The sequence below is a fragment of the Callithrix jacchus genome, chromosome 1, assembly GCF_049354715.1.
Source record: "Callithrix jacchus isolate 240 chromosome 1, calJac240_pri, whole genome shotgun sequence".
In the NCBI taxonomy this organism is placed as follows: Eukaryota; Metazoa; Chordata; class Mammalia; order Primates; family Cebidae; genus Callithrix; species Callithrix jacchus.
The window spans coordinates 200,692,844-200,707,245 of record NC_133502.1 but is presented as its reverse complement, the minus strand read 5'-3'; the positions used below and the strand labels follow the sequence as shown (position 1 = coordinate 200,707,245).

At 37.1% G+C, this 14,402-nt stretch overlaps 1 protein-coding gene across 15 annotated transcripts in view; it reads right to left on the bottom strand.

Annotated features, from left to right (window-relative positions):
• Positions 1 to 14,402, bottom strand: part of HORMAD2 (HORMA domain containing 2) — a 122,637-nt gene that overhangs the window by 95,033 nt on the left and 13,202 nt on the right. For all 15 annotated transcript variants that reach the window (XM_054239936.2, XM_054239940.2, XM_078338025.1 and 12 more), the window contains 2 exons: positions 12,056 to 12,143; positions 4,009 to 4,150 (listed from right to left, as the gene is read on the bottom strand). In XM_054239936.2, coding sequence (XP_054095911.1) covers positions 4,009 to 4,150; positions 12,056 to 12,106 — 193 coding nt within the window. In that variant the 5' untranslated portion in view covers positions 12,107 to 12,143. The remainder of the gene's footprint in view (positions 1 to 4,008; positions 4,151 to 12,055; positions 12,144 to 14,402) is intronic.

The following is a 14,402-nucleotide window of genomic DNA, read 5'->3' as shown; positions in this document are numbered from 1 at the left end:
TATCTCCATTGGCCAACTTAAAATATACACCTCAATCTCAGTCGTTTGTGTTATTTCTCTCCCTCTCAGTGAAAAGAAAAGAATAAAAAATTTCACATGGATTATTCTCAAGTATTTGTTTTTATCTGAAATCTACTTTTTTATACTTAGGAAGAATGGGAATATCATAAGAATTTGCGTTTAGGCCAGGCTCACACCTGTAATCCCAGGACTTTGGGATGCTAAGGCAAGAGGATTGCTTGAGCCCAGAAGGTTGAAATCATCCTGGACAACCTAGTGAAACCTCACCTCTAAAAAAATAATAATTAAAAAAAATTAGCTGGGCATAGTGGCACATGCCTATAGTCCCAACTACTCAGGAGGCTGAGGCAGGAGGATCACTTGAGCCTGGAAGGTAAAAGCTGTAATCCTGTAATGATCATGCCACCACACTCCAGCCTGGACAATGAAATGAGACCCTGTCTCAAAATAAATAGAGTTTTGGTTTAAAGAAACCCAAAATCAATCAATGATTCATGTGTGATTTTGCATAAGTAACTTCACCTTTTCATATTGTTTTCCTATCCTAAATTGATATCACCTGTATCTCCATCAAGGGATATGAAAATTATTCCATGTGGATATAACATACAGAAATTACCAGAGTGACACAGGAGTATTAAGCATTTTTATGATGTATATTTCTTTAAGAACAAACATTGAAAGGGAAATGTATAACTTCCATGATAACTGTCACAAAAAATAAAGCTATAGGGAATATAGGGATATAATGTATCACTGCCATTGCCTAGGGTAGCGACTGGCACACAATATGTGTTTATTACCAAAACTATGCCTTTCTCAATTCTATGTTCCAGACAAAAGGGGAAACTGCAACTATATGTTAGATATAAACACATTCATTATTACAAGTTTGTATCACATAGACCAAAAAGTGTACAGCACATATGCATTTTACTGATGCTCTTACATTGCTTAATTTTTTTTTTTTTTTTGAGACAGAGTCTCACTGTATCACCCAGGCTGGAATTCAGTGGTGCAATCATGGCTCACCAGGCTCAGATGATCCTCCCACCTCAGCCTCTAGAGTAGCTGGAACTACAAGTGCCCACCACTATGACCAGCTAATTTTTTGTAGAGACAAGGTTTCACTGTGTTGTTCAGGCTGGTCCTGGACTCCTAGGCTCAAGCAGTTTGCCCACCTTGTCTCCCAAAGTGTTATGATTACACTTTGGATTACAAGCATGAGCCACTGTGCCCAACCAAGAGAATTAGACTGAAATGAGGCCAAGGCATATCATTAAATAAAAATGTAAGAAATTTAAGATTAGATTTTGAAAAATAACATCTTATAAGGCAACTTGTAACTCTTTATTTTTATATATTTATTTTCCAAATGACAGTTCCTGTTTTAGTAACAAGTCAACAAGATTCACAATCCAGCTTTTTTTTTTTAATACTTTAAGTTCTTGGATACATGTGCAGAACATGCAGGTTTGTTACATAGGTATACATGTGCCATGGTGGTTTGCTGTACCCATCAACCTGTCATCTAGGTTTTAAGCCCTGTATGCATTAGGCTAATCCTCCCCTTGCCCCAACTCCCTGACAGGCCCTGTTGTGTGATGTTCCCCTCCCTGTGTCCATGTAATCTCATTGTTCAACTCCCACTTATGAGTGAGACCATGTGGTGTTGGATTTTCTGTTCCTGTGTTAGTTTGCTGAGAATGATGGTTGCTAGCTTCATCCATGTCCCTGCAAAGGACATGAATTCATTCTTTTTATGGCTGCATAGTATTCCATGATGTATATGTGCCACATTTTCTTTATCCAGTCTATCATTGATGGGCATTTGGGTTGGTTCCATGTCTTTGCTATTGTAAATAGTGCTGCAATAAACATATGTGTGCATATGTCTTTATAGTAGAATGATTTATAATATTTTGGGTATATACCCAGTAATGGATTTGCTGAGTCAAATAGTATTTCTGGTTCTATATCCTTGAGGAATTGCCACACTATTTTCCACAATGGTTGAACTAATTTGCATTCCCACCAACGGTGTAAAAGCGTTCCTATTTCTCTACATCCTCTCCAGCATCTGTTTTTTCCCGACTTTTTAATGATTGCCATTCTAACTGGCATGAGATGGTATTTCATTGTGGTTTTGATTTCCATTTCTCTAATGACCAGTGATGATGAGCTTTTCTTCAGGCTTGCTGGCTGCATAAATATCTTCTTTTGATAAGTATCTGTTCATATCCTCTGCCCATTTTTTGATGGGGTTGTTTGTTCTTTTCTTGTAAATTTGTTTAAGTCCCTTGTAGATTCTGGATATTAGACATTTGTCAGATGGATAGATTGCAACAATTTTCTCCCATTCTGTAGGTTGCCTGTTCACTCTGATGATAGTTTCTTTTGCTGTGCAGAATCTCTTTAGTTTGATTAGATCCCATTTGTCAATTTTGGCTTTTGTTGTAATTGCTTTTGGTGCTTTAGTCATGAAGTCTTTGCCCATGCCTATGTCCTGAATGGTATTGCCTACATTTTCTTCTAGGGTTTTTATGGTTTTAAGTCTTACATTTAAGTCTTTAATCCATCTTCAGTTAATTTTAGTATAAGGTGTAAGGAAGGGGTCTAGTTTCAGTTTTCTGCATATGGCTAGACAGTTTACCCAGTACCATTTGTTAAATAGGGAATCCCTTCCTCATTGCTTGTTTTTGTCAGGTTTGTCAAAGATCAGATGGTTGTAGATGTGTGGTATTATTTATGAGGGCTCTGCTCTGTTCCCTTCGTCTATGTATCTGTTTTGGTACCAGTACCATGCCGTTTTGGTTACTGTAGGCTTGTAGTATAATTTGAAGTCAGGCAACATGATGCCTCCAGCTTTGTTCTTTTTGCTTAGGATTGTCTTGGCTATATGGACTCTTTTTTGGTTCCATATGAAATTTAAAGAAGTTTTTTCTAATCTACGAAGAAAATCAATGGTAGCTTGATGGGAATAGCATTAAATTATAAATTACTTGGGGCAGTATGACCATTTTCACAGTACACAATCCAGCTTTTTAAACAAATAAGATTTTGAAAAATCGTTGAGTCCTAGGTACCTAGGTTTTTTTGTTTGTTTTTGCATCGAAGCTTTGCTCTTGTCACCCAGGCTGGAGTGCAATGGCATGATCTTGACTCACTACAATGTCTGCCTCCGGGGTTCAAGTGATTCTCCTGCCTCAGCCTCCCACATAGCTGGGATTACAGGCACCCACCACCAGGCCCAGCTAATTTTTGTATTTTCAGTAGAGACAGGGCTTCACCATGTTGGCCAGGTTGGTTTCAAACTCCTGACCTCAGGTGATCCACCCACCTCAGCCTCCCAAAGTGCTGGGATTCCAGGCATGAGCCACCACACCTGGCTGGTACTTGTTTTTATAATAAGAGAAGAAAAGGAACCAGAAATGGCTTGTAATATAAGGCAATTAGATAAGTTTAAGGGCACTGAAACAAAAGGAATGAAAGTAGAAGACCCGGCAATTGAGAAAAAAGCTGGAACTGATTAGAATAATAATTGTCTTAATATCCATGTTAATCAACAAATGAGTTTGGCATTTTTTCCCCAGCATTTTATTATATATATTAACAGGGAGAAAAGTGTTTCACCTTTGAACTTCCTCAATGCCAAAGTGTACCTTAAACAAATTCAATTAAGGCACAGAATAGTGCATATCTACAGCGTTCAAATAGATTTCAATTTGGCTGTTGCTTTTATACTGGCCTTGTCCAAACAGGTTTCTTTTTTCCTCCATCTGTCACCTGGCATCTAGCCAGGAACTACTAATTCCTATGAGTAAAATCACTACACACAGTAAAATTAAAATGGAAAATGGATTAGCAAATTGTCTTGAAGAACAGGCCCTTAAGTTGGAATTAGCACACTTTGTGAGAAGTGAAAGGTTTATTACTGCTAAATAGAGAAAGGGGCTACGGCAGCCAAAGAGACTAGTTAAACTTTACCATCCAAATGGCGTTCTCCATAAGAGCTCTCTGGAAACAGGCCCCTTAGGTATGCTATACACGAGATGGAAATAGCAAAAAGTTTCTTCACAATTTTCAAGGAGTCATGCCCATTAGTGATTTGGGATGGGAAAACTGTTTCCTGGAAAAACAACAAAGGTGAAAAAATATTAGTATTCTTTAATATATTCAGTCCAGCACATCATTACCACAGATACGATGAAAAGATTTCTCAAGACTTCAAATTTGATATCTTTAAAGGTAATCAAAAGGAAACAGAGCTTTGAATATTATATTAAATTAGATCTTCATAGGCAAGGCAGAGCAAAAAGGCAGAAACAATTACCCAAGTAATTCAAGACTAAAACAATTTATTTCACAATGATCCATGAATAAGAGGCAAAACTGGAGTTTTACTATGATTATATAATCTCCTTCCCTCTTATACACTCCTTGGACCCCACTGCAATCTGGATTTTACCCCTCTCTTTTCTATTCTATTCTCTCCAAAGTCACCAAGTACAATCCTATCGTTGACCTATTCTCATTACTCATAATATATAACTTCTTTGTATTATCTGTCACTGTTACCCACATACTGTCTTCTTCTCCAAGGTACCATAACACTATTTTGGTTTTTCACCTATCCCCCTTCATATCTATCTCAGTCTCTTTTATTGTTTCTAGTTGTTCCGCCCTTTAAATATTGGTTCTCCCCTTCTCCCCCAGGACTCTGTCTTCAGAATTTTTCTCTTTTTAGAGCTGTCTTCTTGAATAATCTCACCTAGTTTCATAGCTTCAGCTACAGCCTATACAAAAAGGATTTCAAATCCCTGTTTCTGTTCTGAGTCCCAGTTCTATACTTTTATTTCTTAAACATCTGTGCCTAAACCACCTTGTAGATCCCTTAAACGCAGTTTATCTCCACCACGCCTGGCTGAAACCTGATCCCAAGTCTCATTTTCAGACTAGTGAATCAGCATTATTCCACTCATCCAAGCTAAAAGCAGCTTCATCTTTGTCTTCTCTCCTTCATACCCCACTAAATTCTATTAATTCTCTCTAAAAGAGTTCTCAAATCTATTTTCTCCTTTCCCTTCTCACTGCCACTGGCTTGACTAAGGACAAACTCAATTCTCCCCTTGATTACTGTAGTAGTACCTGATCTCTTTGCTAAAAATTATTTTATTCAATCTGTCTTCCATATTGCCATCAGAATTAATTTTCAAGGACACAAACCTTTTCATGATACTCCCAGTGTTCATTTAGAATAGAGTTCAAGTACCTTCGAGTGGGATTTGAGAACTGTCAAAATCTTATTCTTGTCTAGCTCTCCTGACTCATCTCACACCCCTTCCTCTCTGCCCACACTCCCTTATTCTCTCCCATGCACCCTATTCTCCAGCCACATGGAACTGTGGCTATTCATCTACTATTCTACTGTCATGTTTTTCCATACTTTTGTGTTTTGCTTAAGCCAGAGCTCTGAGGAATACTAAGCTTTTGTAAGATGTCACAAAATGCTCTATTAAAAGTATCAATACTAGCAATAGTTTCCCACTAAATTTTATGTGTGTATATATACAACATAGTAAACAAACTTAAATCATTGTTCTTAAATAATTAGTCCTCCTTAAGAAATAGTGTGCCATAAAAGGAGTGTGATAAGAGAGTGATTGATACACGAATTTGTGACTTTTGCTTCAGTATGTAAAGAGTGTCTATCAAGAGTCATCTTGCATATGGAATATTTGCTGATGGATAGGTCTTGCCAGTATCTCAAATTATCATTTCAACATATGTTTGAAATACTATGTTTATTGTATACACAATGTTTATTGTGTTTATGTATTAACATAAAAATTTTATCTGTCATAATTACTCCATGAAACTGCTTTTTGCTGTCTTCTTTAAGCTAAGCAGAAAATATGTCTCATGAATTCCAGCTGGTGTTGTGTTAATACATCATAATTTTAAAGTATTTTCTAAATATTAACAAATTAGATTATATTAAACTTTAGAACTTCTGTTCATTAATATACTATTAAGAGCAAAGAGGCAACTCAAAGGTGAGTGAGAGAAACTATTCCCAATACATAGGTCTTACAAAAGATTCATATCCAGAATGTATAAAAAACTAAAATTCTTTAAGAAAGACAATCAAATAGAAAGGTATCTATTTATGTGAAAATAGATACTTTATAAAAGAGCCTATCCAAATGACCAAAAGACAGATGAACAAGTGTTTAAACTTTATCAGGGAAGTGAGCATTAAAATCACAAGGAGGCTGAGCATGGTGGCTCACACCTGTAATCCCAGCACTTTGGGAGGCTGAGGCCGGTGGATCACTTAAGGTTAGGAGTTCAAGACCAGCCTGGCCAACATGGTAAAACTCCCATCTCTACTAAAAATACAAAAATTAGCCAGGTATGGTGGAGGACGCCTATAATCCCGCTACTCAGGAGGCTGAGGCAGGAGAAACATTTGAACCTGGGAGGTGGAGATCACAGTGAGCCAAGATTGTGCCACTCCAGCCTGGGTGGCAGAGTAAGACTCTGTCACTGAAAGTTTTAAAAAGAACGTAGAATAATAAAAACTCCTAAATCTCTTTGGAAAATTGCTTGGCAGTATCTAATAAGGCTAAATATACACATATCCTATGACCTATATTTTACTCATAGGTATACATCTAACACATATGTTTATATGTTCACTAAAGAACATGTATTAGAGTATTCAGAAAAGCATTATTTGTAATAGACCCAAGCTGGAAACCACCCAAATGCTCATCAACAGTAGAATGAATAAAACTGTGGTATATGCCCCCAATGGAATACTATATAACAATGAGAATGAATGATCTATAACTATACTAAGTAATATAGATGACTCTCACACACAAGGCTGAACAAAAGAAACCAGATACAAATGAGTATTAGTGTATGATTTCATTTATATAAAGTACAAAAGCAGGTGAAACTAATCTATGCTGTTAAATGTCAAGATGGTGTTTTCTCTTGGTGGAGATAGAGGATAACAACTAGAAGACAGGATCTTTTATTACTAGACCCTAGCCAAGATGGACAGCCATTTCTGACTTTTGAACTTCACCAAAGGTAATCCCCCAGGTGAAACAAGTAAGCCTTAGCTAAGGTCATTACTTAATCATGAATGTATGAGGTATTTTCAAACAGGTGATAAGCAGGCTTAACAAAATCTAGAATCTCCAAAGGTAGTTCAGAGAAAGGAAAACTTAAGACAGAAAATCAGAAGCTGTCCATGAGAGAAAAAGAATCAATAAATGTCAGAGTTACACAAATAACAAAAAAAGGACTCATTCCCTAGGCCTGGAATTAAACCTGTAATGCCACTGGAAAAGAGCAGAGCTTTAGCTTCTGAGTTAATACACAGGGTAGCTACCATTGCTATTCCTAGAAGGAGGTTAAGGCAGTCATTTTTGAGCTTGCAAAGGACTTAACTGCTCAAGAAAATTCTTAAGCCTAGGCACAACACTATCATGTGTCCTTTCAGACTCACCTCTTGAAAATTCATGCCCTCTGGATGTCAGAAACCAAGAGAGGGGACCCCAACATGGTCCCAAAATCAAACTTTTCAGGTCATAAAATGAAAGGGAAACTTCATCCGATATTGGTTTCAGGGACTCAAAGCAATGTTTGTAATGGACCAGTCTGCCAAACTGGCTTGAACAGTGGGCTTATAGGTGTCCTAAGCCTATGCTCTATCCTATGGTACCCCTTTTTCCATTATAGAGTGACACAGAAAGATAAATTCTTCTACACCAGATTCATGAAAGCTAAGACTAGTCTCACAAATCCTTTTTTTTAAAAGTTAATCAAACCCTTGCAGAGGAGACAGTGACATTTACCATTCACACACACACACACACACACACACACACACACACACAGAGTGAGACAGAGAAAGAGACAGAGACAGGGAGAGACCAAAAGCCCGGCTGGTAAGAAATTCTTACCATTTTTGCTAGCATACCAGGTTTCCAGGTTCTCTTTGTCTGCAGCTTCCAAAAGAACAGAATGGCTTTTGATGACCCTGCTTGCTGCACCATAGCTGTGGGGGCCAGGCTGTGTTACAAAAGAAAATCATCCTTTTCTGTTTTATGGAACTATAGACAAAAGCCTCTCAATTTTGCCAGATGCCTCCCAACGGGCTGCATGCGGGCACAGAATTAACATTTTCTATCCCAGTCCAGCCAAATACAAATAACAAAACAGACACCAGTCACCTCACTCAGTACCCAGTATTGACCTGGCAAGGCTCAAACTTTTCCCCATTGGTTTCTGTTATCTTTGATCCACTCAAGGTGGGGAGGGATAACCTCCAACCAGGAATTCAGGGATCTGGACAAGATGAAGGAGCAGATGGTCACTCTGAGTAAGACATGTTGAGCTTCCACTAACAACTTCTTCAAGGTTCATGAAATGTGACCAGACTTAAGGAGGGTTCTCAGAGTTAGACATAAGGACTTCTGTAAGCTACAGAAGGCCTTCCAAACTAAGATCCCTAACCAAGAATTCCAACAGTATTCCTTTCAAACTAACATCCTGTTCTCTGTCTGAGAAATCTCCCTGAAATCTTCCCAACTGAAGAGAAATTTCCTGAACCAAGACTCTACCATTTAGGGAGAGCCAAACAATATCCCCAAAAGAGCTAAACCAAGACCCTAAAGGAGCTGAACCAACAGGGAGAAGGACAGAGGTATTGGCATTACTGACAATACCCACTAGACCAATTTAAAAATGTCTTTCCAGGAACTATTTCTCTATTGCAATTAAATCCATGCACCATGGGTTGGCAGTGCCCCACTGGTAGAGACAGTGCCAGAGTCAGCCCACAGTCCAAGAGAACTAGGCAGCCCCTTGGTCTAGCCTTTGGATCCATCACCAGAGAGGGGCTACCAAACAGCAGGCAGGTAGCCACAAGGGTGATCCTGGACAAGCCCCCAAATTTGTAACTACCCAACAGGTTCTCCTTACCGGCTGCCTAGACACAGTTAATTTATCAAGACAGAGGAATTGCAATAGAGAAAGAGTAATTCATAAAGAACTGAACGTACAAGAAACAAGAATTTTATTATTACTCAAATCAGTCTCCTCAAATTCTTGGGGTTCTGTCTAGGCAACAGAAAGAGAGCCCACTGGGTGGTTACAGTGTCTTACACACTTTTGTGAACCCACTACCTAGCTCAGTGTTTGGCACATACTTCTCGTAAATAAATGTTTGCTAAACTAAACAAAAAGCATTTACTGATTGCCAGTGTTAGTAACATAATGAGAATGCAAAGAGACCAAAAGATTAGCCATGTGGAATATAAATCCCATTAATTAAAAAATATGAGTGGTAGTGTATGTGTACATAGAAAAAGAAGGAATAAAGGAGTCTTGGATCTACTAAGTTTGGTAAATATGATTCAATGTCAAAAGGAAAAAGCAAATTTCTGAGTAATGCTTATAGAATGATTTTATTTTGTAAAGTGAATAAACAAATCCTTATATTGCTATATATGATCAACCCGCATTATTAGTAGATTTCATATTTGTGAATTTGCCTACTTACTAAAATTTGTAACCCTCAAATTAGCACTCTTTCATTTTGTGATTATGCATGGATGTGAGCAGAGAAACAACAAATTTGAGTTATCTGAAGCACACATTCCCAGCTGATGTCAAACAAGGCCATGCTCTGCCTTTTGTTTCAGCTCTCATACTATACACGTCTTTTTCTTGGTCTACTTAGTACCCTAGTTTTTGTATTTTCTTTTGTGCACGTGATTTTGCTGTTTAAAATGGCTTCTAAGTATAGTGCTGAAGTGCTGGTTAGGATCCCTAAATTCAAAAACATTGTGATGTAGCTTACAGGGAGAATGCATGTGATAGATAATTTTTTTATTTTTTTAGATACAGGGTCTCACTCTGACCCAGGCTGGAGTACAATGGCACTATCATAGCTCAATGCAGCCTCAAACTCCTTGGCTCAATTAATCTTCCTGCCTCAGCCTCCCAAGTAGCCAGGACTACAGGCACATACCACCATATCCGATTACTTTAAAAAATTATTTTGTAGCGACAGGGTGTCACTATGTTGCCCAGGCTGGTCTCAAACTCCTGGTTTCATAGAATCCTCCCATGTTGGCCTCTCAAAGTACTGGAATTAGAGGCATGAACCACATGCCCAGCCTATATGTTAAATAATTATCATTCAAGCATGAGTTATAGTGCTGTTTGCTGTAAGTTTAATGTTAATGAATCAACAATATATATTAAATGTCTCTAAACAAAAACAGACATAAAACAAGTTATATGATTGGCTGACAAAAATACCATGACCAAAAGATCACAGGAACCTAATCCTATATTTCCCTAAGAGCAGCAGTTCAGTACTTGCTAATTCACTCCTCATAACAACTTTATAGAACATGACTATCAGGAAAAACTAGAATCAATTCTGTGTGTGTATAGATGATTGTGTATGTATGTATGAGAAAGAAAAAAGGAGTAGAAATAAGTGTGCGAAGTTAATACTAATTACTTCAGAGGGTGACTTGAGGATAGAGGGATATGAGGGAGGCAACATGGTGGAATGTTTAAAAGCACAGACCCTGAAGCCAAACAGTCAGATGCAAATCTTTGTTCTGCTACTAACAAGCTGTATGATCTCCAAAAGGGGTCAGTAAGCTTTTTCAGTAAAAGGCAGATAAATATTTCAGACTCTGCAGTTAATTTCATGCCATTGTAGCATGAAAGATGCCATAGACACTTTATAACTGGATGGGTGTGGCTATAATCCAATAAAACTTTATTTATAAACACTGTTGGCAAGCTCTAATAATGCATAAATTACTTAACCTCTCTGCACCTCAATTCCTTCAACTGTAAAATATGGGTAGCAGTTATACCTACTGTTTTTTTTTTTGAGACAGAGTCTTGCTCTGTTGCCCAGGCTGGAATGCAGCAACAAGATCTCAGCTCACTGAAACCTCCACCTTCTGGGTTCAAGTGATTCTCCTGCCTCAACCTCCCAAGTAGCTAGGATTACAGGTATGCACCACCATGCCTGGCTAATTTTTTTGTATTTTTAGTAGAGATTGGGTTTCTCCATGTTAGTCAGGCTGGTCTCAAACTCCCAGCCTCAGGTGATCCACCCGCCTCGGCCTCCCAAAGTGTTGGGATTACAGGCGTGAGCCACCACTCCCAGCTGCTTATTTCTTATTTTGAGCGAAGGAATATGCTAGGTTTTCCTCAGGGAATTCTCTCCCCTCTCTGTAAATTATCTTCATCATTCGAGGTCTGTCCACCTTCAGTCTTACCTCTTTTACAAGGAGTATACAAAGCATTCCAGACCACATGAAATCTCTAAATTCCTATAATTTACATTATCTTACTTTTCACATATATATAAATCATATATCACTTTGTATATTGACTTAACTCCTAACCAGATTATAAACTTCTGGAAGATGAAGATCATACTTTTGCATTTTGTCAGTGAATAACACAGTATTATGAATTATTATTTACATAATATTGAGTCTCAATGAATAAACAAATGATGCATTAATGAATGTCATGAGACAAATTTTACTATATGCCTGGCCCTGGAATGCTCCCCTAGACTCCTAGCATCAAAGTTTCTGTCAGTGCTCTCCCCTTCTGTTCTTATAATTACACCATGGTGTGCAGCACAAGTTTCCTAACACTTTAGGAAGCGAATGTCTAACAAAGAACCATTCTCTTTAAACATCTTCTTGTTTATGATTTATTTTGCTCTAGAAGATCTAAATACATTACATAAACATGAAACAAGTATCCAGCAAGTAACTTTGTAGAAATGTATTTTAATTTTCTGGTCCTCGGTCTATTAGGCAGTTAAAATGTACACATACTCTCCCAGAGTATTATGTGCCAATTAACTGATAAAACTGCTGCTTAAAAACACAAAGATTAAAATCATCATTCTAAACGAACTCATTATATGGTCATTGATTTTTCTTTAATTCTTAACAAATACCTTAGATGCCTTGCGTATTTTGATAGAGTGAGAAAGCTGAGCTGTAGCCATTATAGGAATGTATCAGGATTCTTTTAACAATTCTAACCTGTTTAAAAAAATAATAATTAATTAGAGACCTTGCCAAATATAATGCTTTTTCCCTTACCCTGTCCAAAAATGATACTGAAAAGGTCTAAAAGCAAACAAAAAATTAAAAGCAACAACAGTTAAGTATAAACTGTTTTCCAGATTGTTCAGTTTAGAAAGAAATTTACCAAGCTACGTTTTTGAAGAAGCAAAGGAAGAATAAATGTTAAGATAATTCTATCAGACCCTATCTAAACTATAAAAGGAATTTTCAGTTGGAAAATTATATAGGAGAACTATATAATTAGAATTTGACATACTCATTGGGAAATAAGTTTAATAAATGTTTTATCTACAAATTTGGTATAAGGTCTCTGGATTAATTTTCCATCTATTTAATGAAAATTGTAAAATTATTTATTTGTTTGCAAATATATTTGAACTCCTCCAAAAATACATTATAAATCATGTAGAGACTCAATATATATTATTCATCCTTGTTATTCTCTCAGAGTAACAATGCTCTGTATATGGCAAGGGCTCAAAAATATTACTTAAATTAACTTCATGTGTAACTTATTTCCAAATTCAACTCAAAAGTTAATGTTTACACTTTATACCCATTAAAATAGCTATTCATCCCACTAGCTGAGAGAGAAATCTCTTTTACGATACCTACCAAAAAATTAGCCAGGAATAAATTTAACTAAGAATGTGAAAAATTGCTACAATGAAACTACAAAATGCTGATGAAAAAAAAATTGAACAAGTCCAGGCACAGTGGCTCATGCCTGTAATCCTAGCACTTTGGGAGGCCAAGGCGGGTGGATCACCTACGGTTGGGAGTTCAAGACCAGCCTTACCAACATGGAGAAACTCTGTCTCTACTAAAAATACAAAATTAGTGGGAATGGTGGCGCATGCTTGTAATCCCAGCTACTCGGGAGGCTGAGGCAGGAAAGTCACTTAAACCTGGGAAGTGGACATTGTGGTGAGCCAAGATTGTGCCATTGTACTCCAGCCTGGGCAACAGAGTGAAACTCTGTCTCAAGAAAAAAAAAAGAAAAGAAAAGAAAGAAATTGAACAGAACACAAAAAAAACAGGAAATTCATCCCATATTCATTGATTGGAAGAATTAGTATGGTTAAAATGATCATATTAATTATCCAAAATAATCTACAGATTCAAATGCAATCTCTATCAAAATACCAATTACATTCTTCATAGAAATGGAAAAAACAACCCTAAAATTCCTATGGAACCACAAAAGACTCTGAATAGCTAAAGTAATCCTGAGCAAAAAGAACAAAGTTGGAGGCATCACATTACCTGGCTTCAAAATATACTACAAAGCTATAGTAACCAAAACAGCATGCTACTGGTATACAAAGAGATACAGAAAACAATGGACCAGAATAGATAATCCAGAAATAAATCCATATATTTACAGCCAACTGATTTTTGACAAAGGCACCAAGAACATACACTGGGGAAAAAACAGCCTTGTCAATAAATGGTTCGGGAAAAACTGGATATCCACAGCAGAAGCATGAGAGACCCCTGTCTCTCATCATATATAAAAACAAACTCAAAATAGATTAAAGACTTAAATGTAAGACTCAAAATTATAAAACTTAGGGAAAATGCTTCAGGACATTGGTCTGGGCAAAGATTTTATGGGTAAAACTTCAAAAGCACAGGTAAAAAAAGCAAAAATAGACAAATGAGATTATATCAGACTAAAAAGCTTCTACACAGCAAAGCAAATAATCAACAAAGTGAAGAGACAGCCTATAGAATAGGAGAAAACATTTGCAAACTATTCATCCAAGAAAGAATTAATATCCAGAATATACAAGAAGCACAAGCAACTCAAAAGCAAAAAAAAAAAAAAAAAAAAGCAAAGGATCTAAATAGACATTTCTCAAATGAAGACATACAAATGGCCAATAAGTATATGAAAAAATGCTCAACATTGTTAATCATTAGATAAATATAAATCAAAACCACAATGAGATATCATCTCACCACAGTTAGAATAGCTATTATTAAAAGAACAAAAAATGGCCAGGCATGGTAGCTCATGCCTATAATCCCAGCACTTTGGGAGGCAGAGGTGGGTGAATCACCTGAGGTCAGGAGTTTGAAATCAGTCCGGTGAAATGCTGTCTCTACTAAAAATACACACACACACACACACACACACACACACACACACACATATTAGCTGGGTGTGGTGACACATGCCTGTAGTCCCAGCTACTCAGGAGGCTGAGG